This window comes from Indicator indicator, chromosome 1 (genome assembly GCF_027791375.1).
Source record: "Indicator indicator isolate 239-I01 chromosome 1, UM_Iind_1.1, whole genome shotgun sequence".
Classification (NCBI taxonomy): domain Eukaryota; kingdom Metazoa; phylum Chordata; class Aves; order Piciformes; family Indicatoridae; genus Indicator; species Indicator indicator.
The window spans coordinates 21,616,977-21,643,728 of record NC_072010.1 but is presented as its reverse complement, the minus strand read 5'-3'; the positions used below and the strand labels follow the sequence as shown (position 1 = coordinate 21,643,728).

General features: G+C 38.6%; 1 protein-coding gene across 1 annotated transcript in view; it reads left to right on the top strand.

Moving 5' to 3' along the window:
• Positions 1-26,752, top strand: part of ATP8A2 (ATPase phospholipid transporting 8A2) — a 293,926-nt gene that overhangs the window by 163,590 nt on the left and 103,584 nt on the right. Inside the window, exons 27-29 of the mRNA XM_054386416.1 lie at positions 20,938-21,012; positions 23,498-23,620; positions 24,577-24,655. Of these exons, the coding sequence (XP_054242391.1) occupies positions 20,938-21,012; positions 23,498-23,620; positions 24,577-24,655 (277 nt within the window). The remainder of the gene's footprint in view (positions 1-20,937; positions 21,013-23,497; positions 23,621-24,576; positions 24,656-26,752) is intronic.

Sequence of the window (26,752 nt, the reverse complement as noted above, 5' to 3'; positions counted from 1 at the left end):
TCAACACTTACAGAGCTGATGTGAATTTTGGGGGTTCCCCACTTTATTCCACAAAATACCTGGGTCCTGCAGCAGTGTCATCTTTTGGAAGACAAACTCATTCCAAGCCAATACTGTTACAAGTGTGGCTGCTGTGCAGGGAGCTGCAACACCATACTGAGTACAGTCCTCCTTAAATTTTTTACCTCAAATCACTCATTAGACAGTAAAATCCAGAATCCCTTTTTATTCCACAGCTCTGCCTCACAACTGAGTCTTTCAACTTTTAAAAGTAGTTGAAGAAACAAAAATAATTTTTTACAGGTATGTTTTCTTTAGAGAAAACACGTTTTAGGTGGGGTTGTGCTTTGATATCAGTAAGGGGAGTGGTAATGTATCTTCTCACAGGCTTTCATGTTTGATTCGTTGGGTTGGTTTGTAACAATAGACAAAAAAACATTTTAACTGATTATCACGTAAGCAGAAAGCTATTCAGTATAGAAAGCAAAAACATCTTGCTACGTTCTGCGTTTGTCTGAATATGTCCCCAAAATAATTAATTAACTGGGTTTTGCCAAACTGTTCTAGGAAATTCCATCCCTAAAAAATCATTTGAGCTAATACCAGATTTGTTCAGTTGCTCTTTGCTGCATCGTTTGTAAACTTGGTGGAGCTAAATCAGAGAGGAATTAGAGGTTTGAAGGCATTTTTCTAGAAATTCACATGGTATTTTGTAGCACTCATAGGTTTCTTTCCTATCATTTCCTATCATATCCTACCATTCAATTCATTAAAAGTTTCCTTCTAAATTAAATGTGTGTGTTTGTGTATGCACCACCTGAAGTTATCTTGCTTTACCATGAAAATGTTTACGGTCTGTTGTAAGGCAGAAAAATTACAGTAGTACTGAAATGAAAACAAACTTCCAGTTTTCTCTTTAGTACTTCAAAAAGCTAGAGGTCCAGCACAGAAGAGTTAACAGTGTAACATCTTCTATTAATTATTAGTGACTTTTAGCTATTTCCTTACAGGCATTTTGAATTTACTTACTTCGATGCACATGTCCTTTTGTATCCTTGATGCATTTCTCCTGTGTTTGTATTGCACTTCCCTAATTTTGAAATTCCCATTTTGTGCAGAGCAGGAGGCTATGTAGTTGCCATGTGCCAGACATGGTAATTTCCAATATCCCTCGTCTTTGAAAGAAAACAGTTGCTAATGAAAATTTAAAAGGAATATAGTAGAACAACGGTATTGCAATTAATATTTTAAGTATTTGAATTCTTGGTGGTGGTTTCCCAAAGCCTTATCCAATTATTTATTTATTTTTTAATTGAACTTTATGACAAAAGTCTTCTGAAAGAATACCTGTAGCCTTAGGAAAATTAATCTGATGGAGCCTGTTGTTGTGGTGTGAGCATAAAGTGTTCTCACTTGGTGCTGCTGAAAACAAAGGGTAAAAAGTCATCTCACTGCATCTGTTTCTCTAGAATGACTTTTCTGGTAGCAAGAAGTCATTTGTGGTCTCCAAGTATCGATTGATACCTGCTTTATCTGGTAGCATAAAGTTTAAGCAACTGCTATCACTTTTAAAAGGTCAACAACAGCTTGAAGATACTGCATGTTGGTTGGTTCTGGTGGTGTTTTTTAGGATGTTGTTTTGTTCCTAGGAAGTGTGCATGTGAGTGTAGAGGTTCAGTGTGGCATTTCTGGCTCCTGTGCAGATGGCTGTTCTTCATTGCAGTTAGATGCCTACCTAGGGACTCAGCTCCCCCTATGTTTTCTTTCCTTTCCTCCTCTTCTCTTAGTTGGGCCTGTGCTGGCAACAGCAGTCAGTTGTGGCTTTAGGTGTCAGTAGAACTACATAGAGAGCAGCAAAATTTCAGTTCTATGATGACAATCATTTCTTACCCCTCACAAGCCAGGGCAGGAAGGCTGGCAGTATGTTTGGAGTGATCTTCAGTTCTGCTGTACTCTTTCCAGTTTAAGGAGCAGTTCCATAAACAACCAACAGTGAACAACTTACTATGACTCTTCTAGATTATGTTCATCCTGTGCAACTGTCATACACTTAGTGCATGGAACAGCTTTCCATTTTAGTGCTTCAAAATAATTCGTGTTTTGTTGGTGTAAGAGTCAAGTTAGTTATCTTCTGGCTAACGCTCTGTAAGCCAAGTGACCAGGAAGCAATAGACTTTTTTTTTTTTAAGAAAAGAAGTCCTGAAACTTTACCAGCATAGGTTCCAGTTGTAGTGCAGATGCTATTTGTATTAGGTGCCATTCACCATGCTTGGGCCTTCCTGCTGAATATACTGAAGAAATAGTTATTATTTACTCCTAGACTTTGATTATATCTGTATTCTTAAAGATTTTTTGGTTTGTGTGAGGGTTGGGACAGTTCCCTACTTCTTCCAAGCTGCTCTTCTCTGGTGACACATTGTCTCAATGCTGCCTGCCTGTTTTTCAATGTTTGCCTGAGAGCAATCTTTTTAGCAAAGAATATTAAAACCCTAATGCACCTGAATGTAAGAAGATTTTATTCCTTAATGTTTCAGTGTGCTAAAGGATTTAACCAGTACTGTTCAAAACTGACAGCCGAGGAATGTCTGGAAGATGACACATTGTGACTGGGGTGGCACAGGATTCATTGTGTGTGTATTTCGAGTTACAATGAGCCTCTCCAGAGTCCAGGGGTCTGAAGAAATGCAGGAAATGTGAAGAAACTGTCATCCTGGCTAAACCCTATGGGAGGGCAAGCTCGTTGTGTCACTTTTGGTAGTCATCTATTGTGTTACTCCTGGTCAGGATCAGGAAGATTTCTAAGTCTCAGGAGAGTTTTTTGCAGGGGGTCATGGTTTGTGTAATGATGATGATTGCAATTCAGAAGTGTAGCTCATCCATCAGTAGTGTTGGTGTATACATCTTTCTTCTATGAAGGAAAGACTTGTGCTGCAGTTGATTTCCCCCCCACCCCATAAGTTACTTTTACTGGCCTACCACAGATAATCCTTTTTTCTTCAAATTATTGATGTTTTCTGATCTAGATAGGGTTCACCAAAGGGATTCTTCTTGTATTGCTTGCTCTTTCTCTCAGAACCTGTTACAAAGTTGTTAAGGATTTACATGGTATTGTCTGTCATTTATTTCTATAAAATCAGTGCTGAAAATTGAAAAGTAACAATCTTTATATTCCCTCTCGGTCTTCTGCTGCAGTGTCACTGCAGAATTGAAATGTTAGAGTGAAGTCCTGGTTCTTTCACAAGCTTTGTCTGTGAAGACCTGATGCAAATTTGCAAGCTGTGAGCTGATTGTGGGGAGGGCTTTTTAGTAGGGAATTTATAAGTTCAAAAATGGGAAGATTAGTACTCCTGCTTCAATAAAATTAAAGCAATTAAAGAAATTTGTATTTTAAACTATTCAAAAAGAAGAGTATACAGTAAAATTATTCTTAAAGCTTATGAACAGAAATATTGTCATGGTAGGTAGCCAAATTTTTTTTAATAGGTTGTGAATTATACATATCATATGTACTTTTTCCTTAATCTATGATTTATGGCATGGCTTTCCAATAGAAATGTGTGGAGTGTAATGAAGTATGTATATACTGCAGTTCATGTGTACATATTAAAATGGTTTACAGTAAGTCAAAATCAATCATAATAAATGACATACGTTGATACCAAGTGGTAATTCTGCTCGGTGCCCACAGCAGTATTCTGATTTGAAGTAGCATACTGCGGTTAAATTGAGCATTCTGTGAGCACGTAAACACAACTGGCTGAATTTAATTGCCTTGCTGTTTACTGTTTAGTTCCATGGTACCACACAGCTCTGAGTACTGGTGTCTTTGAAAAATGAGGTGTCCAAAGTTTTAAACTATTTATCTGTCAGACGTGGTGAGGTGATGCGTAGAAGACCTTTAGAGAAAAGAGTAAGCGGAAAAAAACAGCTTTAAATCACTCCAGGGAGAGCCTCAGAAAAACAGAACCCAAAACAGTGCTTTCCAGTTTTCAAAGCATCATATGCAGGCATAGCTGCATGACTCTCATTAAGTTCATCTGAGTCGTGCAGCTAAAGCCCCATGCAATGTTTTGAAAATGTAGGAAATAAAAACAGTCTTAAACCAGGCATCTGGGCTTCTATCCTGTTTTCCGGTGATAATGTCTGATGCATGCCGTTAACAAAGCATCATCCGTGGGCTAAATTATTAAACTATAGAACTCTTTGCAGAAGGTTTATAAGTCACTTTTATTTAAAAAGCAAAATAAAGCAGTAAAAAAAAAAAAAGCCAAAAAAGCTTATTTGTACTCTTCAGGAACCACTACTTACCCCAAGACCCATCTGCTTTTGAAGTGTTAACTTTTTTCTCATCAAACTTTTTAATTGTCTTTTTGACTTTTTCTTCCAAATTCTCACAAGGTACCCATCTGAAGTATGTGTGGTGGGTTGAAATTAACCCCCAACATAAAATTGCCAGACCAGCTCAGCTGAAAGCAAATGAAGCTATGTTTACAAGCACAACTAAAATTTAGATACATGAAATGGCTATGTACAAAATATACAATATTTACAGGTATTTACCATTTATAAACGGCACAAGAACCCCCCTGGACAAAACCAGGGGTTTACCAACAGCTTTTTCCTCTCCTCCCGCCACTTCCCCTCTGTACGTGAGACCAGGGAAAGAGAAGAGCAGAGCTTGGTAGTACTTTGTCACAACACAGCAATGCAGCCAAGGTCAGCAAGCCGTCAGAAGCAGTAGCTAGTATCTGCTAGAGTGAGGAAGTCAAAAAGAGCAAGAGTTAAGTGTACACAACTAACTTCATGTCAGATATCAGACCAGTGGGATTGTTTAGACCTTATCATTATTTTCCTTCTGCATCCAATGGTAATTTGTTTACATTCTACTGGTTTAAGGCCTGTGGAAAATTTTTCCTAGGCACAGCCTCAAACTACCACAGTATGTTCCCATTTTGTAAGTGTTATCAGTTTTGCCTTAATTTGGTGTGAGTATGGGAGGAATTGCTGGAATTGTGTAAGTGAAAAGATGAGCTTCTTACTGTGCTTTTGCAAAACTGTCTTAAGTGTCTTTTTGCAACACTAGGATCCCATAACTTGCCTGTACTATCTGTAATTTTTGTCAAGCTGATGGCAATGCATGCAGAGAAAGCTGAGAGAAATATCTCTGTAACTGCTATTTGCAAGTAGGGAACACTCTCAGCTATGAGAAATAAGCTGTTGTGTCATATGTGTTTGCTGTAAGTTAGGCAGGGTGCACATTCTTTTGCATCACTGGATTTCCCTCAAGTGAGTATTGTTCACCTTTGTAAGACATTGAAGTTGTTGGTTATGACTGCATCTAGTGCGGTGTTGAGAAGCAGCATTATGCTGTGTTAGAAATTATCTTGCAAGATTTCTGTTTGAAGAGTAAGGTTTTTTTTTTCCCTGTGGGCTGCATGTTATAACTTACCTGAGAGACATTGACATTGCATACAATTAAAACCTGTAAATACCCATATTCTTTTTGTCTCTTCTGTTATTTTGGGGGAAAGCTAACACAGCTATTTTGAGTACAATATCTTGTATTAAATATGGTTTAACCTCCAGATTTATCTATAAGAGTGAATATGAGTTGATTTTACTGTGCAGTAGTACATGTACTTCCATCATGCTGTGAACTTACCATATAAAATGAATGTTCTTTATTTACTCTGCAGGTGATTTTATTTTTTTCTTAATTTTTTTTAATCATAGGAAGCTTGCTTCCCAATACTCAAGAAGTATTCACATAAAGCTATTTCTTCAGGCAAGTGCTTGGTCATATGAAAAATTACCCAGTAGTAGCCCTGACAACTCCTCCTTTTTATTATATCTTGCTTCCTTAACACTGGGCAGAAGGTAAAAGCTTTTACAGCAAATAACAACCTCTTTTCTCACCTGTAGTCTGTTTCTCAGTGTCTGAGCTTGAAGTCTGAAACATGTAAAATGGCTGCACTGTAGTTCTGCCAACAAGGTGGTGATTTCAGCTGGAGAATGAAGTAACTTTTGCTCTGGTTCAGCAATGTGAAAAATACTTTTACCCCAAAGAGGGCATGTTGATTGTTGGGTAACTGAGATTATTAAAATCCAGCTGCTGTAGCTTTTACTTGAGGAAAAAATATTTTCCAACTTGTCAAATCCTCTTCATTTCAAGAAGAAAATATTTAGTACCCTTCAGTTAGAGTTCTATAGTATCTGAGCAAAAGGAGTGTGTGGTCATGCTAGAACTTAATGCTAAGATGGCAAACAAGGTAGAAGAATAGCTCCCTGGGAATGACTGAAGTCACTGAGGACCAAACATTTGCATGTCAACCCATTACAAGAGACTTCTAATCTGTACTGTCACTGTACTAGTGCAGCACAGGAGTTAGCAGTGTCATACACATGGTAGTTATGAGGCTGGGGCTTTTCTTCTGTTATTTTCAGCACTCCTAGGTGCAAAAACCTTTAGAATCTAACTTTTGAATGGCAAGGTCACTGATGCAAATAACCACTTGCCATCTTAAAATTATCTAAAAAGCTAACATCATGGTGGTAAAAACTGATTGAATAGTGATTCCAGGGATTAAGCAAGATTAAAAGAAAAGTCTGGGGTTAAAAGCATTAATTACATTTTATAAGTTACCTGAGAACTGCCTCGTAAGGGTAGAAGATCTGATGTATCAATTCTGGAGGTATTTCTCTGTTGTTAGAATTGAGTGACTGAGATAGATCTCAGTGTAAAGTGATTTAAGATTGCATCTAATATTTGAGTACTGCAAGCAAAACAAGCTTTCCCCCCCACCTGCCTTTCAACCCTTAGTGCTGAAATCCTTAAGCAGTGAAGCAAAAGTTACTTCTGACATCCTCTTTCTCCTCACATAGTCATCCAAACTGTAAACAAATGTTCCCTTGCCTGCCATATGAGCTTGCCTACACAATGAAGTTACAGTGGTTTAACTGCAATGTGATTGTAAATCCAGTTAAATTGATTCCAAATGTTCTGTGAGCACTCTAAGCCTGATTTAAACTAAAATGATAGCCTGGATAGTTTGTTCTGCAGGCTTAAAACCTGCATTTTAAATTGAGTAGGTTGTTGTGCTGCAGTATGGAAGACAGCTTTAAATGAAATATTAAGTCACTGTCTGTTGTGATATCCTATTTGGAGTTGAAATTACTCTTTATGGAAAGTGCTGCTTAGTGGCTGGAGGCTGAGAACCCCATGTAATACAAGGATTGTTTGCTTCATTTAATTCCAGATGATTCTCTGGTGTCTTTTGAGGGAGTGGTTGCTGTGCTGTATTTTTCAGTTCTTCCAGAGAGCTGATGACCCAGGCTTACAGATGTGGACTGGCTTTTGTCTGTGTTGCTCTGTTACAACATAGAGAAATAGCAGGTTGACTGTCTTCTTTGGCCCTTTGTGCATGGTCTGAGTAGACCAGCTATAAGGTTGACTTTTTAACACTTTGAAGTCCTAGAAAAAATTAGGTCTATGCTTATAGCATTAGTGAGGTGAGATATTAGGCAAGATAAGAGGATATTTGAGGGTACTAAGCCTGGCAAGATAGCTTAAAGGATCATATGGGTTGAGCGTGCCAGATTTCAGACTAGCTATGAGCCATATGCAGTGAAAGACATTTTTTAGTTTAAATGCTTTTGCCATTGGAGAAATCTTTCTGATGCCTAGACTAAATGACTACTTGTTTTACCTCTTGGCAGCACTGCTTACAACATGTGGGTTTTTTCCCCCATTCTGGCTCAAAAACATCTGTAGATGATCGGGGTACCTCTCTGTTCCATATATATTTGTCACTAGCCCTATTTTCTAGGAACAGTTGGTTATTAGGTGTTCAATATTGTTTATAAACCAGCTGATGGAGTTCTTGAAATTTGATGAGAAACATTCCCTCAGCCTTACTCGACCCACTGATGTCCTGTTCATAGTATTTCTTCCCCTTGCTAGTCAGGTAGGTCCTAAAAATAAATCTGTCAACTGCTGTACTAGCTTTCTGCCTTATATAAAGGACTGAGCTCAGTGTTTTGAAGTCCTACCTAAAAACTCCTTGTCAAAGGATATTGTATTGCAGGATGTTTATATAGACTTAAGAGCAAACAGGAAAAGGACCAGGAAAAAAAAGCAAGCTGTTGCATGTGCCTTACCTTGGCAAGGCACAGGAGACTAAAAAAAAAAAAAAAATCTATAAAACTGGATGTTTGCAGATACTGGATAAGTACCTGGGAATTGCATCATCCATACTCTTTCTTAGGTTTTAGGTTACATGCAGTGTTGAAGACCAGGTGTCTAGGTGGGATGAGCCATTGGCCTCAAATGAAATTGACTGTTCTGATAGTCTTATGCACAGTTAGCAAAGGCAGTTCTTTCTGGAGCTCAGAGACTCATGCAGAGCTTTCTTCAGTAACCAATATCTTATGAGGGCTGCTGTGGTTGTCAGGAGAAAAGAAATGGTAATGCATTTGACTTGAACAGAAGTCTCTCCATATGGCTGATTAGTCTTCATATGTTCTGGTTGCTTTCCATTTGCACCATGTGCCATATTGGTTCTTGAGTTTCTGAAAGGTCTTAGTGTTGTCAAGCCACTGAACTGCCCAGGGAAGTGGTTGAGTTGCCATCCCTGGAGCTATTTAAAAGACATATGGATACAGTGCTTAGAGATATGGCTTAGTGGTGGACTTGGCAGTGTTAATGATTGGACTTGTCATTGTTAAAGGTGATTTCCAACCTAAGTGGTTGTATGATTTGTGTGTCTCAACTCAGATGTTAAAATTTTACATTCTGCACCAAGGGAACTAATTTTCTAAAGATGTCTGCTGTTTCCATCTAGAATGAAGGGAGAATGCAATAGGGGGAAACCCATAACTGATATAGTTGGATAAGTTTTCATATAATACAGGCGATCTGTAGAGAAAAATGTTGTTTGGATTCCCTGCTCTGTTTTGAAGAGCTCGGTGTCCCAGGAATTAATGGAGGGGGGGTAGACATCTATCTTTTGCATCTTGTTCATTTGACTTGTAAATGGAAAACATCTGCTTGTTCCCTCTTGTACTGTGTAGGTGCTTTTCCACACCTGAGTCTAGCTTTGAGGTACAACTGCTGTTGGAGAGTTAGAAGGAACTATGTACAGCAGATAGTCATGCTGTTCCATGTAGATCAAGTGTATCATTGTATAGAATGCTTTCTGTGTGTTTCCCTGCCTCCCACTGTCTGCTGTATTAAAAACCAGCAACAATCCTCCTCTTTACTGTAGTTAGTTCATGGAACTTCAACTCAGGATATAAAGCCACTATGGAGCCTTGTACAAATAACATTTTCATAGTTTATATCCATTTGGCTAATTTTCAGGTAAGCTTATGGCTAATTCTGGTTCTTCTGTGTTGTGTAAGATGACAAATACTTTTTCGTTCTGAGTTGCAGCTTCCAGCACTGCCTAAGCTAAAATCTCATTTACAGATCTTTTTCCTGTGAGTGTCACCTCAGTTGCCATCTCAAATTTTTGTTGTGTGTAACCACTCAGTCTTACTACAGTTTTGTGGAATTTGGTAAAAAACCTACATAAAGCAGAGGTATATTCCTGGCCCACATTCAAAGGCTTTTTGATGGTCATATGCCATGAAGGGTTTTCCCAGCAGGAAGATGGTGGTGTGAGTTGGCTTGTTGTTGTTAAAAACTTATTTGCAAAATGCTGTGAAACCAGAATAGTTTGTAGCAAGCATCCTCGTCGTGCCTTTGGTTTCTCCTTTGCTACCCAGTCTTTTTAGGAGAGTTGTTCATTAAAGGAATCAGTCTCTGCTGCTTGCTTGATGGAGTTGTTGTGAAGGGGATTATTAATTATCCTTACAGTAATAATAAATGATATGGCAAGCGGGTATTAATAAAAATATCAGTAACCCTTTATTAATGAAATATGCCAAAACTCGTTAAATAGGATTGTTGTATGGTTGGGATATTTATTTGTAATGGGAATATACAGTCTTAGGGCAAAATACAAACAATTTTATGCAAATTAGGAGGCAATAACTTGGAGAGAGCAGGTCCCCAAGAGCAGATAGTGCTCAATTACAGTGGGGGGAGGCTTGATAAGAACCTTTAAACCCAAAGGGCAGTGAATTAATTACAGCTTGTTTTACCCACACGGGGGTTGCTGCATTAGCTCTGAGATGCTCTCGGATGGCGCTGGCAGGCAGAGTTTACTGCATGGTCCCAGGCTGATCTGGCTTCAGTGGATGGCATTCAGTTAATGATGCTTCTTGTGACAGGCGCTTGCTTGGTTCCTGGGTAAACTGAGGCAGGGCACAACTGTAGTGGCAAGGGGAAGCAGGCTAGGCGGAGCCAGCTTCTAGGCTCATGGCTTCTCCAGCTTGCTGTGTATGGCTCGTGGCTTTATCCCGGGCTCTGGACTAGGCACTTGAGGCAGGGCAGGGCAACTCGAGGCAGCTTTTACAAGATGGGTCCCAATAGGCTTGAAAGCAAAGTTTGAAGCAAGGCTTGAGCGAGGCGAAGGCAACTACCAGGTCAACCTCTATATACATATGGCCAGTGATCGATTGGTCCAATGGGGCACTGAAGCTAATATGTAGCTGCCCAATGGAAAGCATTCTGCCAGGCTGTAACCATAAAAGGCAGAAATAAAGACCTTGTTCTGGGGGGAGCAGTGGTCAGCTTATGTGCTCTTATCCCGGACAAACAACTTGATTACCAGACAGGCAGGAGTCCTGTCCCCTTTGTTCTTTTTCCTATGTTGCCCTGTCTCTGTGCAGGAAGGAGGGGAGAGAAGGGGACCTTGTCTAGACATCTCAAGGCCTGTCTGGGTTTGTGCTAGGCCATGTCATGGCCCTGCCATGACAGGAGTGAGTGAGCATATAATGCCCTTCCAAAGCCACATCATGAAATGCTGGCCTGAATTCAGGAATCAAGTGAATGCATAGCTCCTCCTATGAATGAACTTCTAGGTTTTTCTCCTCTAAGGTATTTTTCCTGATGCTTTTGATTTTAATTTTTTTTCTTTGTATACAGTTCTGTCAGAAAATACAGTGAATGCTTTGGAGGAATACCAAAGAGTTTCTTTATATATTGCAGTGAAAGCAAGCTAATTGCTTTCAAAAATAAGTTAAAACATTGTTTCTTTAGTGAGAAGTACATAAATTAGTAATTTTCCAGTGAAATGATTGCACGTGCTTAAAATGTGCTGCGTATTTTGGCAAAAGATATTTAGGATTCAAGTCTTTTAGCTTTTGCCAGCAAGTAAAGAAATACATTTAGACTTAAATTGCCACTATTGTATGTGTTTTCCACAAGAGGAGTGGCAAGGAGAGCAGGGGAGAAACTTTTTGAACTAGTCTGAGAGCCTGTAGGGAAAGGGTAGCATGCCTAAAAGCAGTTCTATGAAAAAGAAGTTGGTAAGTCCTGTCTATTTTTAGTTTGTACCACTGACCAAGGAAATAGTTTTATTAATAAATAAAAATGAAACAAATGTAAGATCGAGTAGTGGGGAGCTTTTTAGATTGCAACATGTTTCCTGGTAGTTTTAGGCTAGAATGTTGTCTCTGCTGCAGTGCTAATGGAGTTGTGGGTAATGGGAAATGTGGAGTACTCCTGGGATTAGTGGCTGTAAAGATTTATTTGTGTCAGTATGACAGAAGATGAGCTACAGTTTCTGTAGTGGTTTGGCTTTTCTGTGGCTAATTTTACTCTTTTCCTTGGGTGCCAAGCTGTCGGAAAACTTTTTATAAAATTCCTGGATAAAAGTAGCTTAATGCAAGGGCTTACAGAGACTGAATTTTGTTTCATAAGGAAGAAGGAGGGAAACCAGACTTGCAAGGGGAGCCTAGCTGTTCATGTAGCCATAATAGGGAATCCTAAGGGGACTGTGGTTCCAGACCTGAAATGACCTTGCTACAGAACTGCTCATATTACACTTAATTCAGCAGCTCTGCAGAAGGATTCCTTTATGTGGTGACAAGAAAAGCAAAATCTGTGAACTTAACATTTTTAAGTACAACATAAGGGAATTCTGCAAATAAAAGAAAGGAAGGGATTGAAATGAAATGTCCTGTAAAATGGCTGAATAGTGACAGTCAGGGTCTTGGTAACCATCAATTGTATTCAGTCAGTACTGGGAATGCATTTTGGTCATTGGAGATCTTAAAATAGTTTTGATTACTATAAGAGATTGCCTAGGTTCATATCCAAGAAGTAAGAACTGTATTTTAGCTACATTAACTGAATATCCATCTCTTTGATTTCTCTTGTAATGCCCTTTGTACCATATGCAGATATAAGTGTATTTGTATATAGTTTGGGAACTCTGTTTCAGTAAGCTACACATAGGCTAAATGGAAACTGCCAGCTACACAGTGCGATGGGAAGAAGGAAACTAAGAGCAAAAATATTACCATTTTCTTAATGAGTTACATCATTCTATACAGTCCTTTTTCTAAATCAATTCTATTTTCCTCCATCCTGCTAAACCTATAACCCTCAATAGTTTGGACCTCTAGATTCAAAGGAAACTTTACTACATGTTCCTGTGTTCTTGCGATGCCCTCCCTGGGCTAGTACATAAATGAGGTCTGGATTTGGGATGTTTTTTTTTCCCCAGCTAACTGGATGCGAGAGCAGGATAGTATTACTTCTTAGAGAAAGAGATTGCTTATTAGTCACTTCCTGGCATGTTCATACATGTATGTGACAGAATATGGGTTACAGTAAGGCCAGCCCTAGCTTGAGTGGTACCAGGTGTATTCCACCAGTGTCCCACAGAGAAATGTCTACAAGAATACGAGGTCCCAGTGTGGATATTTAGATACTGTTTTGACACTTCCACTCTTGCCTTCCCAAATGCACACAACATTGGGGGATATTTTTGCATTTTGTGTGCTAATTTCTGGGGCCAGATTTGTGTGAAAGCTTTTCTCTGCATGCTCTTGTTTTGGTATGGCAGGTGTTGGTATACCTTGTTACAGGTCTATGGTGATGTGCTTTGTTCAGGCTGCACTGAGCCCTAGTGCACATCCCAGATGTGAAGAGCCTTGGTGAGTTCAGTCTCACTTTTGACTCATGGTATTATCAGGCTTCACTCATGGAGTGCTCTCCGTTCTGTAGGCTTTCCTTTTGCATTTACGTCCAGTACTAGACTGGCTGGCCTGTTGACCTTTACTGTAGACATTTCTGTGCTTTCCTCCCTGTTCATTGCACTTACTGCTCTAAGTAATAGTAGCAGCATCCTTTTTTCTACAGTTCCCTCATTTTCTGTTCCAAATACTGCTTTTCTTGCTTTCTGGGACAATTTTTACTAAGCCCTTAAAATCCAGTAGCAAAGTTTCAAGTGGATACATTGCCTGGAACTACTGATGTTTCCTCAGTTATAAATAGTTATGTCTTTTTTTTCTGTTTTTAATCTATCTATTTCAGCACTAGAGAACAAATTAAGAATAACAACCCCAAAGCACTTCTATTACTTTATCATTGGTTAAATATACCACTTAGCTTCAGAAAAGCCAGCAGGTCGTTTAAAACCATGTAATAGCATGTCCTTATCTTTTATGTGAGATACGGGTCAATTACACAGTTGTGAAAGTTGTATCAAGACAAGTCTGGAGTGATTATATGGTGAGAAGATACCATATGTTCTGATTAATACATGCCAAGATAATAGTCAAACTGTAATTCTGAGTTCTGCAGTGATGTGCTCCTAGTCAAGAGCAGTTGAAGATCATTATGCAAATGTGAGGGTGAAACAAACCAACAATAACAAAACCCAAACAAAACAGCACCACAAACCCAAAGCCTCCAAAAGTGCTAACGTTACTGAATTGGCCCCAACACCACAGTCACTGTGCATAATCACCTCTACCATGTCAGTGGAAACCTTTTTTTACAGTTGCTGTTCTTGCTAAATAGTATTACTAGTAGTGTTTTCGTAAAAGAAGGCTGATGATACTGGGAGTTTGTAGCATGAGTTTCCCTTGACAGTGGCCTGCATGATGTTTCCAGCTTGCAAACCAAGTAGCTGAGGCCACCTCCCTCCCTGAACAGGGATGGGAGGAAGATGTAGCCAGCAAATTCCCACCTTGTTTCTTGTAAGCTGGCATCTTCCAGCCAGAGCAGGACACTTTGCTGACTTTGTAGGATAATCATGGATGAATTCCCAGCATTGTGATTTGGACCCCTTTAATGACGCGGATGTGCTGAAAACTGCATCTTGACGTGGCTTGACTGAACTGTCCTGAACCATGTTGTTTTTCCATTTGATTTAAAAAAAAAAAAAAAAAAATCAGTACGTGAGGGTGTCACATCTACATGATGGGACAATCCTAGTGTAGCAGTGTCAGATTTCTGGATATTCCAGAAAACTTAAGGAAAGATGGAAAAATAAATTCAGAATAGAGCTGACTGTTTGTAAAAGGGAAATGTTCTGAGGAAATGTAAAGTTTAACCACATCTTTTGGCAAGTACCTCAGTCCTTTGGCAACACAGGCCATTTTTAATCACGTTATCATAGAATTGTTTCTGCATCAATTAGTTTGCTGGAGAGATAATAAATTCCTGAAACACTTCATACCAAAAAAAGGTGGAGAAATATTCTCCCCTTTCTGTACTTGGTTTCATGAGGTTTTAGGGTTTTTATTAAATTTTTTTAATAAAAGAGTCAGATTACAGCACGCTCTCTCAAATTTGCTCTAATGAGCAGCGTGTTCATTACACCAGGGATGTAAATATTAAATGTATAATTTGGTGTGCTGATTAGATGTTCATATAAATCATGGAACACAAAAAAACCCAAACCACCACCCCACTGTAAAAAAAAAAAAAAAAAAAAAAAAAAGAAAAATTTTTTTGCATGATGTTCTGCATTTTTGGTTTCTGTTTTTTTTTTTTTTTTTCCAACACATTAATCAGTATATCAGGGCCAAATGTTGCTGGAATAGGCAATCTTCTCATGTCTTTATGTCTTAAGTCCTTTGATGTATCCTGCACAGTCACCTGCAGATACCTTTCCAGAATGCTCAGAACTCCTGGGGCAAGAATCTTGATTGTTATCTAATGATAGCCACTGAGCAAAATAGCAAAAATTTGCTAGTTCTTATTTAATTTTCAAGTCTTTGGAATTATCCTGAAGATTTAAGCTGTAAGAGTTCCTAGTCTCTAACTGTAGAGTGATGTTTCTCTTGTCCCTGAAGACCCCTCTCCCTTCTGTTCTGCTCTTTGCTTGTCTCTCTTGTTGAATGCTACCTGTGCTTTGGAGGAAGGACATCAGTGCTTGATTGGTTGGGAGACCATGAAAACAACATGTCGAAGGGGAAAAAAAAAAAAACATTTTTTGCATATCTGTTGTATAAGCAGGGAACGATGAAGCTGATTAAACTGTGCTCTTTAGTATGCTGCAGTATAAACTATCTGTAGTGAGCAGTAGAAGAAATAACAGCTGTTCAGGCTTATTTAATAAATTAGTGGTAAAAGCCAGGAAATCTCTATTGTATTGGTTGCTTTGATATCTATTTATCTGACCAAGCTTTGCTGTAAATGCATAGGGAGTTTTTTTTAATGAGGCAAAAGCAGCACGAAACTTTAAATATAGTTAACATTAGGGGAGAAGATTGGAAATGGTTTGTAAGGCTAAATGGGCACTTGCTTGGGGTGCACAAGTAAATGCTTTTCAACAGAAAAATACCTGTTTTAAGTGAAGAGTTAATCAACAGTGCAGGCAATAAAAGGAATGAGGGAAATATTCCTTAGCAGTCTGAGGCAGCCATGCCTACCCTGTCAAATCTCATTAATAGGGCTTTTTACCTATATTATAAAACTGGTGCTGTGCATTCTCTAATTAAGGAATTATTTTAAAGCTGTGTGCATTTGAGCAGGAATAAGAGCATGACATTGAGAGACATCTGTAATGAGAGATTTTTAATCAGGATACATTATTAATGAACTGCACAGGAGATACACAAACCTGCTTTAGTAGGCAAACTGTAAATGAGCCTATTTGGTAAGAACATGCAGAATGTGTGTGCTGAGAGAGGATATTTTGAGAATTTAACTCATTTCTGAATAGTAAAGGCATACAGTCTGGCTGTAATTGGTGCCTGTGGCAGTTGTTGATACCCTGACTACATTAGCTTTCTGTGCCCTTTAGCAGAATCAGGAAAACATTTCTAGTACTCGTTAAGCTGTCTATTATCAAGACTTCATAAATATACACGTTTAGAGTAGATGATTTGCTATCCCAGTGCCTTAGAGCACTTAAATAAATTAGTTCCTACTATTTCAGGCATTCATGTTGCGGTAATTATGCATGAAGAAATAATGCAATTAAAATTGCCTTCTAACTCACTCAAGTGGGAATATTTTTTGAAAATCATACTTGATCTTTTCTCAAAATATCCTCTAGAGCAGATGGATGGGCTGTGTGGCTCCAAATGGCAGTGCAGAGCTGTTTTACCTTGAGATCCTGTGTGCCTGCAGCTCAAGTCAATATTAACCAAGTATTACCATCTGTTGGCTTTCGTTGACCTCTGGAAGGAGGCAATATTCTGATTTGTTTGTTTGTTTTCTTTTTTGCCCCTCCCCTCCCCCTTCTGTCATGGCCAAGTGCCCACATCACAGCTGGCATCAAGTGCTTCAGCAGTGGGGTTTCTCACTTGAACACTGCCAGACTTCAGTGTGGGAAGCACAGGCTAGTTATCAGTTTGCAGCACGTTCCACTTTCCTTATGCACAGTACCTACTCGTTTCAGGTCTTTGCAGTATCTGCTATAATGAACACAGCAATATATCAACCCCGATTTCAGCCTTGGGTCTGAATTTCTCGACGTTTAAATTGGAGCTCTTGTTCCTTGGGAGAAAAGTATATATTTTGTAGCTGAGTTACAAATAAGCTTTTCCAGCTTTTTGGCAGCTAGGTAATAGTTAAAATGAAAAGGTTTCTTTTTTTCCAGCCAGAAAAGCAGTTTAATAACTTGGGGTCCATTTGTTCATAGCAGTAGTGGAGCTGAGCCTTGCAAACCCCTGGAGCTTGGCAAGCCAGGCAGACTTGGCAAGCTTCCCTATGAGCTTACAAAGTCTGAGTCAAGCATGCGTTGTTGCAGCTTCAAATATATTTAGTACATTTTGTTAAAAGGAACGGTGAGATGGATTGGGGGTTGTGTGTTGTTTCTTTTTCTGTTTTCTGGCCTTGAAGAATACCTTACTCTTTCAAGCACTTGGTCCTTAAACCATGAATGGCAGTTTGTCTTGCGTTAAATTCAAAATAAATGTATATTTTATGCTGAATATCTGATTGATTCTTGACTAAGATCTCGAGGAAGTATGTAATGTTCTTTGTGTCGATTGGCATTTGATAATTTGAATCTCTGGACAAGACAAGTAGAGCCATTATTTTTCAGTGTGTCATAACTGTAACAGATTTTGTCCGCTGTTCAGAGCGTGTGGTGCATGCAGGATTCATAAGTATTAGAAGTTCTCACTTATAATTTTCACCTCTATGGATCCTGCCAATAGAAAAATAGTTCAAATTTGACTTTTGAAATAGTAGGCCATTAAAATTTGTGGATGTTAGTTCTTGTCCATCTGAATTATAGCAGAAAATTTTCTCTGGTGAAGCCTGGATACTTATTTCCACCAGACATCCATCTCGATATTTTCCTATAGTAACTGACTAACCTCAAGGTGGTTTTAGCAGGGTCATTAATGAATTTTGCATCAGCCAGTTGTGGTAAGGTAGGAGCTTTTAGTAGAAAGAATTGGGTTGTTGAGGGGATAGTTTTCACTTGTGTTTTGATTATCTGCTGTTTTTCATCTCAACAGCTTTACTTTTTCCAAGTTTTATGTGTCTTCACTTTATTACTAATAACATCTTTGTTTGGAACTAAGAGTCTAAGATATTAGCTTTGCCTGGTTTGGGACTTTTCTTCTAGTCATGGGTCAGCTATGCAAAGTCTGGCAACTTTGCTTTACTCTCTTGATGAAAGAGTCCCTTCCAACCTCATGCATTTGATGATTCTATGAAACCAGAAGCATCTGTTGCTGGAGGACTAGTTGTGGGAGGTTATGGCTTCAAAAAGCAATGGTTTATTACATTGGCTCATACTGCTTAGGAAAAGGCCTCATCATTTGCTACCAAACCATTAAAGTTTGCTTTGCCCAGTGTGATCTGGAAAATTGAGCAGAGCACAGGCTCAGGTTGCTAGCTAGGCAGACAAGCTTCCGATTTGTGAGCTATTTGTGTTGTAGGGCTGCTGCTCTCATTCATGCTTGGAATTAATTGCAAGAAGCTTGGAGATAGTAAATGCCTGAATCATCATTGCTGCATATCTGGAAGTATGTTTAAGGTTTTCTTTCTTCTCATGAGAAGAAACCATGAAGTTCCTTACGTGACAGCTGAAAATGATTTGTGGTTTCTTTGTGGGACCTCAGACTTCACACCCAAGAATATATTTCATTTGAAGAGTTGAGGTATACAGCTGGCTTAAACTGTCCAAGTGTGAGAATTAGGCTGGTCAGTATGCTACTTTGGCCCATTGATTGAGTCTGTAGAGTGACATTTAGAGAGTGATGTTCATTCAGGGTATCCATACAGTATAAGTGATGAAAAAAAAGAGACGTAGAATGTCTGTCTGCTGTCCTGTTTGTGAGCAGAGCTGGAGAGGTGAACAGTGAAAAGCTTGTTTAAATTAGTGTATGACTGACAGCATGCAAGACAGAGAAGTTGGGTTTTTTTTAGGAACTGGAGAGCTATTTTGCAGTTTATACTAAGTTGATTTATTTCAACGAAATGGAATGAAACTTCAGGCCCTTAAGGAAACTTACAAGGGCAGTTCTAAAAGACAGGCTGAAAGGGGGTCAGCACAAAAAAAGCACAAACTGTAGAACAGTGTCAGGTGTCAGAAGAAGAAGTTCCATGTTGGAAAGCCGTTGAAGGCTTAAAAAGTTGTAGGAAATAAGTTCAAAAAGCCAATCTACTGTGCAAGGCGTATCTATAGGCAAATTACTTGAGATCTGTGTAATTGCTTCTTACTTGAACAGTGGGAGTGCATTAGAATGATGATTAATGTTAAACAAAATGGTGATATAGTAGATTTAAGGACAGCTGTAGAGAGTCAGAATAAGAGTTCAGCTAACCTGGTCTCATCTGCAGATAGTGATGGTTCATTCATCTGGTCTCCACCTTTCTTTTTGTCATATTCATTTCCCCCGCCCCCCACTAATTGCTTTTTGCATCCATAGTGTTGTCTGGCAGGCAGTTCCATAGATCAACAATGTCTTGAGTGAAAAGTAATTTTACTTTCTGTGTAGCCCACTCATCTAATGTCTTGCGGCAGTGCCTGTTTGAACTATTTGTTATTCTTGTCAATCTCATTAATATTCTAATCTTCCCTTAAGTTGCCTCTGTCCCATGCTCAAGAGTTCGTCTGTTTAGATATTATATCCCTGACAACAGTTGCAGGCCTTGATGCAGTCTTGTTATCTTCTCTTGTCATCTTTCCTAATGATTTTATGTCCATTTTGAGTAGGACATACAGTTGTTAATCTGAGGTACTTTGCTAGGATACTAAAACTGCAAAAGTGAGCTAGAGAATAAATGATGCCAATAGGAGAGGGCTGGAATAGGTAAGTGACAAAATGGTGTCAGAAAAGATACCTGGCAATGAGTCCCATGGGCTCTCAGGCAGTGAGGGGTGAATAGGTGTGGGCATCACTTGGCTGCTCTGCAATACCTACTGCAGCCAGTGCAGTGTGAACTTGTCAAATAAATGCCAGACTAAACATACTGAAAGGGAGTGGGGAGTGTTCCCACACATTTGGATTAATTTTGAATGAAGTGCCCTGGTGCCGTGTGAATTGTAATAGGGACTACAGCCACAAGTTCACAGAAATCCTTTGTTATCTGTTAAGTGCAGTGATTCCCATGAACTGTTTCAGGTTGCCTTGTAACTGCTGATTATTCTTCCGGTTTCCAATTTACCTGTGAAAAGATAATTCTTTCCCTTTTTCCTTATATTCTTTTTGAAGCTTCTTTCAGTGCTCAGTGATGAAGAAATGTTGTTCCAACCCAGTAAAGCAGTTCTTGCTTCAAAAATCTGCTTCAACAAGATAAGAAGTAGGCTTGAGGAAGGCTAGGTCCAAGGAAATGCTAGAGTTTGCCCATGCACTGCAGCTTACAGCAGTCTCGTGGGATTGCAGCATTACAGAATCCCCTTATTTGGAAGGCAGCTTGGAGAGCCAGTCAAGTCCAACTTCTTGTTTAAAGGAGTGTTAAGAGTGAATTCAAATGAGGTTGCTCAAGGCATGCCCAGTTGTGTTTTGTAAACTTTGTGAAAAGATGGAAACTTCACAGCCCCTTTGGGCAACCTCTTCCAATGTTTAATTATTAAATTGGTCATTGATTAAATAGTAGTGTTTCCATAATACAGACGCTTGAACTGTAATACAGTTATGATTATGTAACAGATAAGTTGGTATCAGTGTAATTCTGGGACTGTAAAAATAGGACATGGAAGTCAAATAGAGCGTCTGTCAAAGCACACTTATTTTGAAAATTCTGGTCTTTGTTGACCATGGTGGAAATGAGGTCAGTTTCTAGCTTCAAGCATGAGGATTTCAAATTAGTTTTGAGGGTTTTTTTTCTGTGTTTGGGTTTTTGTGTGCTGTGGGTGGTGTTTTGGTTTGGTTTTTTGGGGGGTGGGGAGGATGGGTGGGTGGGGTGGTAATATTGTTTTTCTATTCATGGTGCTCTATCAATCCAATATATAGAAATTAAGACATTAGAAGAGAATAACTGTCTGGTGCTACTGATAATTATTTCTAGAGCCTGACAAGCAGCTGTTTCCAGATGGTAGTCTATGTTCCACATCTTTCTCCTCTACTGTAAATGGAAACATGTACTGCAATAGTAATCTGAATCTTCTTGTAACTTGTTTGTTTCAGCTTTGGTTTGCTTTCGTTAATGGATTTTCTGGGCAGATCTTATTTGAGCGGTGGTGCATTGGTCTGTATAATGTGGTAAGTGCTGCATGTTTTGACTTGATAGTGCTTGGGACTTGTATGTTACTTTGTTAGTGTCCCAGTTCTCACAGGTAACTTTCTTGGATGTGTACCAGGAAAGGTGAGTTCATTTGTAAAAGCCATTTTGAATCCACTCCAAGATAAGTAAAAAAAGTAATTTTGGATGGTGTTTTTATCACAAAAAATATACTTGAGAAACTGTCTTGGAAACATGCTTGGTCTAATACAAGTTCCATAAAACTGCAGCTTTTAGATGAAATTCACTTTCCTTTTGAAAACATCTTCAGTGTTTTGTACTGAATGTTTTGCTGATTGTTCGTCTTCAAAATTGATACAGAATTTTAATCTTTGAAGTTTTATTACTTTTTTTTTCCTGTCAGACCCCATAGTAGATGCTCAGAAGTGTTATGCAGATGCTTTGGATTGACTCATGCTATATTAGGTACAGAAGAGGAAGTAACATCACTGTGTCATCAGCATTTTTCACTTCTACTGGGAGCAAGATGTGTCATTCCAGGAGGGACTTCTGTTTTTTGCCATGCTCTGCAGAGTGCCACAGTGTGCTGCATGCCTTTATTTCTTTAAGCAGTAACATTTGGTAGAGTCTGGAGAATCTGTGGGACCACAAGTTCCATAGCATAAACCCATGCTGGTGTTTCTGACAAAGTTACATTTCTAATGATGCTGATGAGTGGCTTGGTGCCTGGATTTGTAAACCATTAGGGTACTTTGTCAGTGTTGAAATATCCTTTGGATTTCTCTTTGGAGGGAGGGAAGTTTTTTTTTTTTTAAAGACGACTCATTCCAAATATATGGTGATACAGAGTAGGCAAATTTTCACTGAGTAGCATTAACAGAAACACTTCTGTCACATTAATCTTAAAAATGATAGCACAAACCCTAATATTCCTTAAGATTTCCTATTTTTCGTGAGAGATATTTATTCAGGGATTTTCCATCCCTTCTTTCTCTTCAACCTAATTTCCTGACTGTTACTCGGCCTCTGTCATTTGTGTTCAGATATTTGCATCTATTATCTTTAAACCTGATTTGATGAATCCTGCCTACCCTGCATAAAGCCCATGCATGAAACTCTTCTTCTAGAACTGGTGAAATAGAAATTAACCTTTTTTTTTGTAAAGTTGGTATTTTCTAAAATTAGAACTGGCCACATGGACTCATGAAGAATCAAGTGCTGGTAGGATGTTAGGGGCTTCCACAATTTGAAGGGATTATACTTTAAAGTTTTAGCTCTGTCATTCTCTTCTGTGCAGATTAACTCCTTATTTCATTAGTAGTCTCATCAAAATACTAAGTGTAGGAAATCCTAATAGCATTGTAATTATTGCTTTTGCACTGGTTCACACTGGAGGCTTACCTTGAGAAACATGCCCCAATAAACATGAGACAACTGAAGAAATACTGTGATGTAGAGTGTCATGTTATTGTTGGTTATTATTCATCTCTAGTCATCTGTTTCTTTGTCTACTCCCAGAATGTCACCTTGCTGCAGGTGGGAACCACAACCCAATTTTTGCCAAGATGCATGCGTACTAGAAACAGAAGATGCTTCTTAGCTTCAAGAAAACTTCTCGAACTGTTCAAAATACATGCATAGGATTAGAAATTATTTTTCTAATATAAACTGTTAATGTAAAAGGAAGTAAATGAAGTTTAGTATTCAGAGACACATGCTGGTATTATTTCCACTCCGTGCCTGCACTGTAGACTTCAAGAAATGTGGATACCCAAGCTGGCTTTAAACTCACTGCCTCAGATCCTGGAAACACTTTAAGAGCAGTAATGTGGGACTCAGCAGAGGCTACTTTACTCTGCTTCTGGCAAAGTGTCCTGCTGCCTCTCCTGGAAAACATCCACAGCTTGGTCATCTAAGCATCTGCCCATAGCACAGACACATAATGCTGCAGTTAATTTGTTCCTATCAGTTCATGCCTGCCTGGAGAATCCCCAAAGTACCATAACACAGATTGGCCTTTCTTTTTCAGTATTTTTTTTTTCAAATGGGATTTCCACATTTGCTTTGTCTGTAAAACTTAGCTTTGGTTACGCATATTATATGTATAATTATGGTTACAACTATATTTGAACCCGTTCCTAGAAGGCTTTTTAGAAAAATTATGTAGTCTTTCTTTTGCAATCTGATGTGCTTTACTCTCACTAGATTACTCGGTACACCAAAACCAATGATGCTTAACTTTTGGGTTTAAGCTAATTAGCTAGTAGTACATATTTTCTCACCTGTTTCTTTTGTTGATAAGTCGATATTTGAGAGTTATGAATTGCTGAAATTCATGTTTGGACTTGTTTAGACATTTGGAAATTATGTCAAAAAGCATTCTAGTCGGTAATAAGTCTTCACTGAAGTCTATGGGAATTTTCCTGTTGTCTAGATACTGAAGTGTTATCTGAGATCCTCCTAAACTTAATAGCTGCTTTTAATTAGTATTTGCTTTTCTTGCAGATTTTCACAGCGCTGCCACCCTTTACTCTGGGAATTTTTGAACGATCATGTACTCAAGATAGCATGCTTAGATTTCCACAGCTATACAAAATCACTCAAAATGCAGATGGGTTCAATACAAGGGTAAGGCCAAGCTTGTTTCTTTAAGAACAATCATGAACATTCGTATTTTCCAGGTCTTTCTCATTAGAAAACTTATTTCCCACTGTAAGTTCTGCTCTATGCTAGCCTCTGAAATTAAGATTGCTCTGCCTTTTGAAGGGATTACATTTTTTTAAACAATAATAAAAATAAGTCCTTGTTTTTAAAGAAAGATTTTCTGCTATTGCTTCAACTGAAACTAGTCCTGAAATAGCCATGAACTTTGATTTCATAGGAACTAGATAACATTGCCTGGATTTTATTCAATATACAAGTTGTCATAATGCTTTCTAGTAGGGCACTTTTTCCCAGTTAATACAGCTTTGTTGCCATAGTTCTTCTGGAAAATAGCAATTGAATTGGTTCATTTGGACTTGGAGTTTTGAAGAACACTTTTTTTTAGCTCATTTTGCTATTTAAGTCGTGGAAAATGACCACAATTGGAGTACATCTAAATGTACTTCTGAATCAAGGAAACTGTGCAACTGAATTGTTCAGATAGAAAACTGTAGAGTACGTGAAGGTCTAGTTAGTGCAGAATAGCATTGTGAGTTAAAGATTGTGGGGTGCAAATTATTTGCCTGCTGAAAGAAAACAGAACATTTCTTAGTATGGAATTGATCTTTTAAAATAATTCTTTGAGGTAATTAAAGAAGGATGGTTCCATATGTTGGCTGTGTTCTGATAAAGATCTTAAAACGCAATCACGCTTGTCTATTGCATTTTAAGTTGTTGGAATAAAACCATCCAACTGGACCTGTGTTTTCTTGTGAAAGTGCAGAAACTGTGGAAGGAAATAGATCCTGCAGAAGTTTAGCTATTTTACTTCAGGACAAACATTGTCTGACTCTAAACTACACAATGAAGCGTTTGTTAGGAGTTAGAAGAGAGGTCAAGAGTTTCGGACTTTCCTGGAGACTTGGTTTGTTTTCCCTCAGGTTTTCTGGGGTCACTGCATCAATGCCCTGATCCATTCCATCATTCTCTTCTGGTTTCCACTGAAAGTGCTGGAACATGGTAAGAGCTTCATTATTTCTTACATCAGTAACTGGTCCTCACTCTTACAGAGGCAGTGTGTTTGCAGAATAGGAGGTTGTGACAAGTAATAGTAATGCTGACAGGCAGTTCAATAGGCTGTAGCTGCTGAGCTTGGTTAGTTGTCTAGTGGTTTTCAGAACTTATTCTAATTTAACATTATTATTGTTCGTATAGCATCTTTCATGTGTGAAAAAATAGAGTTCTGCTTTGTCAAAAAATCTTACTTGAATCATGTTCCATAAAATGCCATATTTATTGGGTTTTGGTAGCATATTGAGATCTCAACTTTTAACTGTAATATTCTTACAGCAGCTGCATTGCAAACATTTGCTTTATATTTTGTTGGACCTTGTCCATTCTGTAACACAGTGCCATAAAATGTAGAATCAGATAGAGAGATTTTGCTATTATTGAAGTTGGTCAAAAAAATTTAATTTACTGTAATGGAAGTAGACCAGATCAAGAGTCAGAAATTGGGAAGATGAGGCTTTTTGTTGTGCAAATAAGGCTTATTGTGTCATGCTTTCCACGAGAAAAAGTAGTATGATTACATGCATTTCAGGAAGCAATAGATCTCATGTGGTTTTTACCTAGCTTTACATTGTAGTTGTGTGGGCAGGAAAAACATGGCCAATCTGTTCTTGGCTGTTGTAAGAAATAGGACTAGATCAGATGAGAAATTCTGGGGCGGTGGGAAGTGGAATGGTATTTATCTAAATGAGTTTTTCAAACTAGAACTCTTTCCTGGAAAACACAAAATTCAAGGAAAACCTTTTCAGCAGTAGGATGGATTAATTGAGAGGAGGTGAACGAAAATGGCAAGGGAGGGAAGATGAATGGTCACATTGGAGACATGATGGTGAAGATATTTGTGGGAGGCAGCTTAGCGTTTCTGTACCTGGCCTGAGTCAAATGTCCGTGTCATATCCTCAGTGAAAGCTTCACACGCTGTCTGGTGGACCATAAAAAAAAAAAAAAGACTTCTGTTTAGACTTCTGTTTCCTCTGTGGGCAGGGAGCTCAGTTCAGTTTTGAGAGAGAGGAATTGCTAAGGAGGATTGAATTTTGCTTTGATTTCAGAGGGTTTGTTTTTCTGTTTCACTGGTTTTACAAGAAATGTTCATTTTAAATACCTGTTCTTTAAATCTAACTTCATAAATTTTAGGCTGATGTCTGTAGTAGCTACAGAAAAATACGGTTTTTGCTTTAGTCTTCCACAAGTGTTTTTCTAACTTAATTCCTAAATAATCTACTTAAAATTGCAACAATTAAAATTATAACACTGGAATACTTCCCTGCTCAAATGGTAACTGAGTTCCTTTAAATAGGTTGCTTAGTTTGCTTTCTAAAGAGGAATGAATATTGAATTGTCAAGTTTCTTTGTATTTCCTAGTGATAAAGGGATTTCAGTCAGAGACAAAAATGTGCCATTCACACTGGGATGTTTTTAACCTCTCAAGTTCTTCAGAATGTGAAGTACATGTAGTCCATGAATGGGCACTTGTATAGCTTTAGGAATGAATGTTCACTGAGCATCCGGCTGTTCTCATTAACAGAAATATCATTCCCTTCAGGACCGCTTAGCTTCCCTAAGGGGAATATCATGGAACAAAAGGGCATTAACTTACTGCATTAAAACATAACCTTCAAAAAATTGAGACACCAGGAATTATTCCAATGTGTTGCACTAGAGCAATATACTAGCAGTCATGAGATCAATTTTATTCTAGATCTGTTAAAACCTGCATGTATTTAGGCATGCCTTTTTCTTAATAAGCAGAGACCTCTGACATCAGCAGGGTTCATTGAACATGGAAGGCTTGATTCTCTAGTGCTCTTCACTTTTTTCACTGATGCTAGAGGAAGGAGCAAAGTGACCGTTAAAACTTCGTGTGTATTTGTGAATGACATGTTAAATGCTTGAAGCTACAGAGTACCGGGGAGGAGTGGGCCTAGTAGAGATGCCAGTGGCAAGAAACCAAACCGATTCCTAAACAAAACTGTCTCAGGTTTCAGCTCCTGTTGCCATGTTAGTGAGTAGGCTGTCTGCTGCTATTTCTCAGTGGTTGGTGCTCAA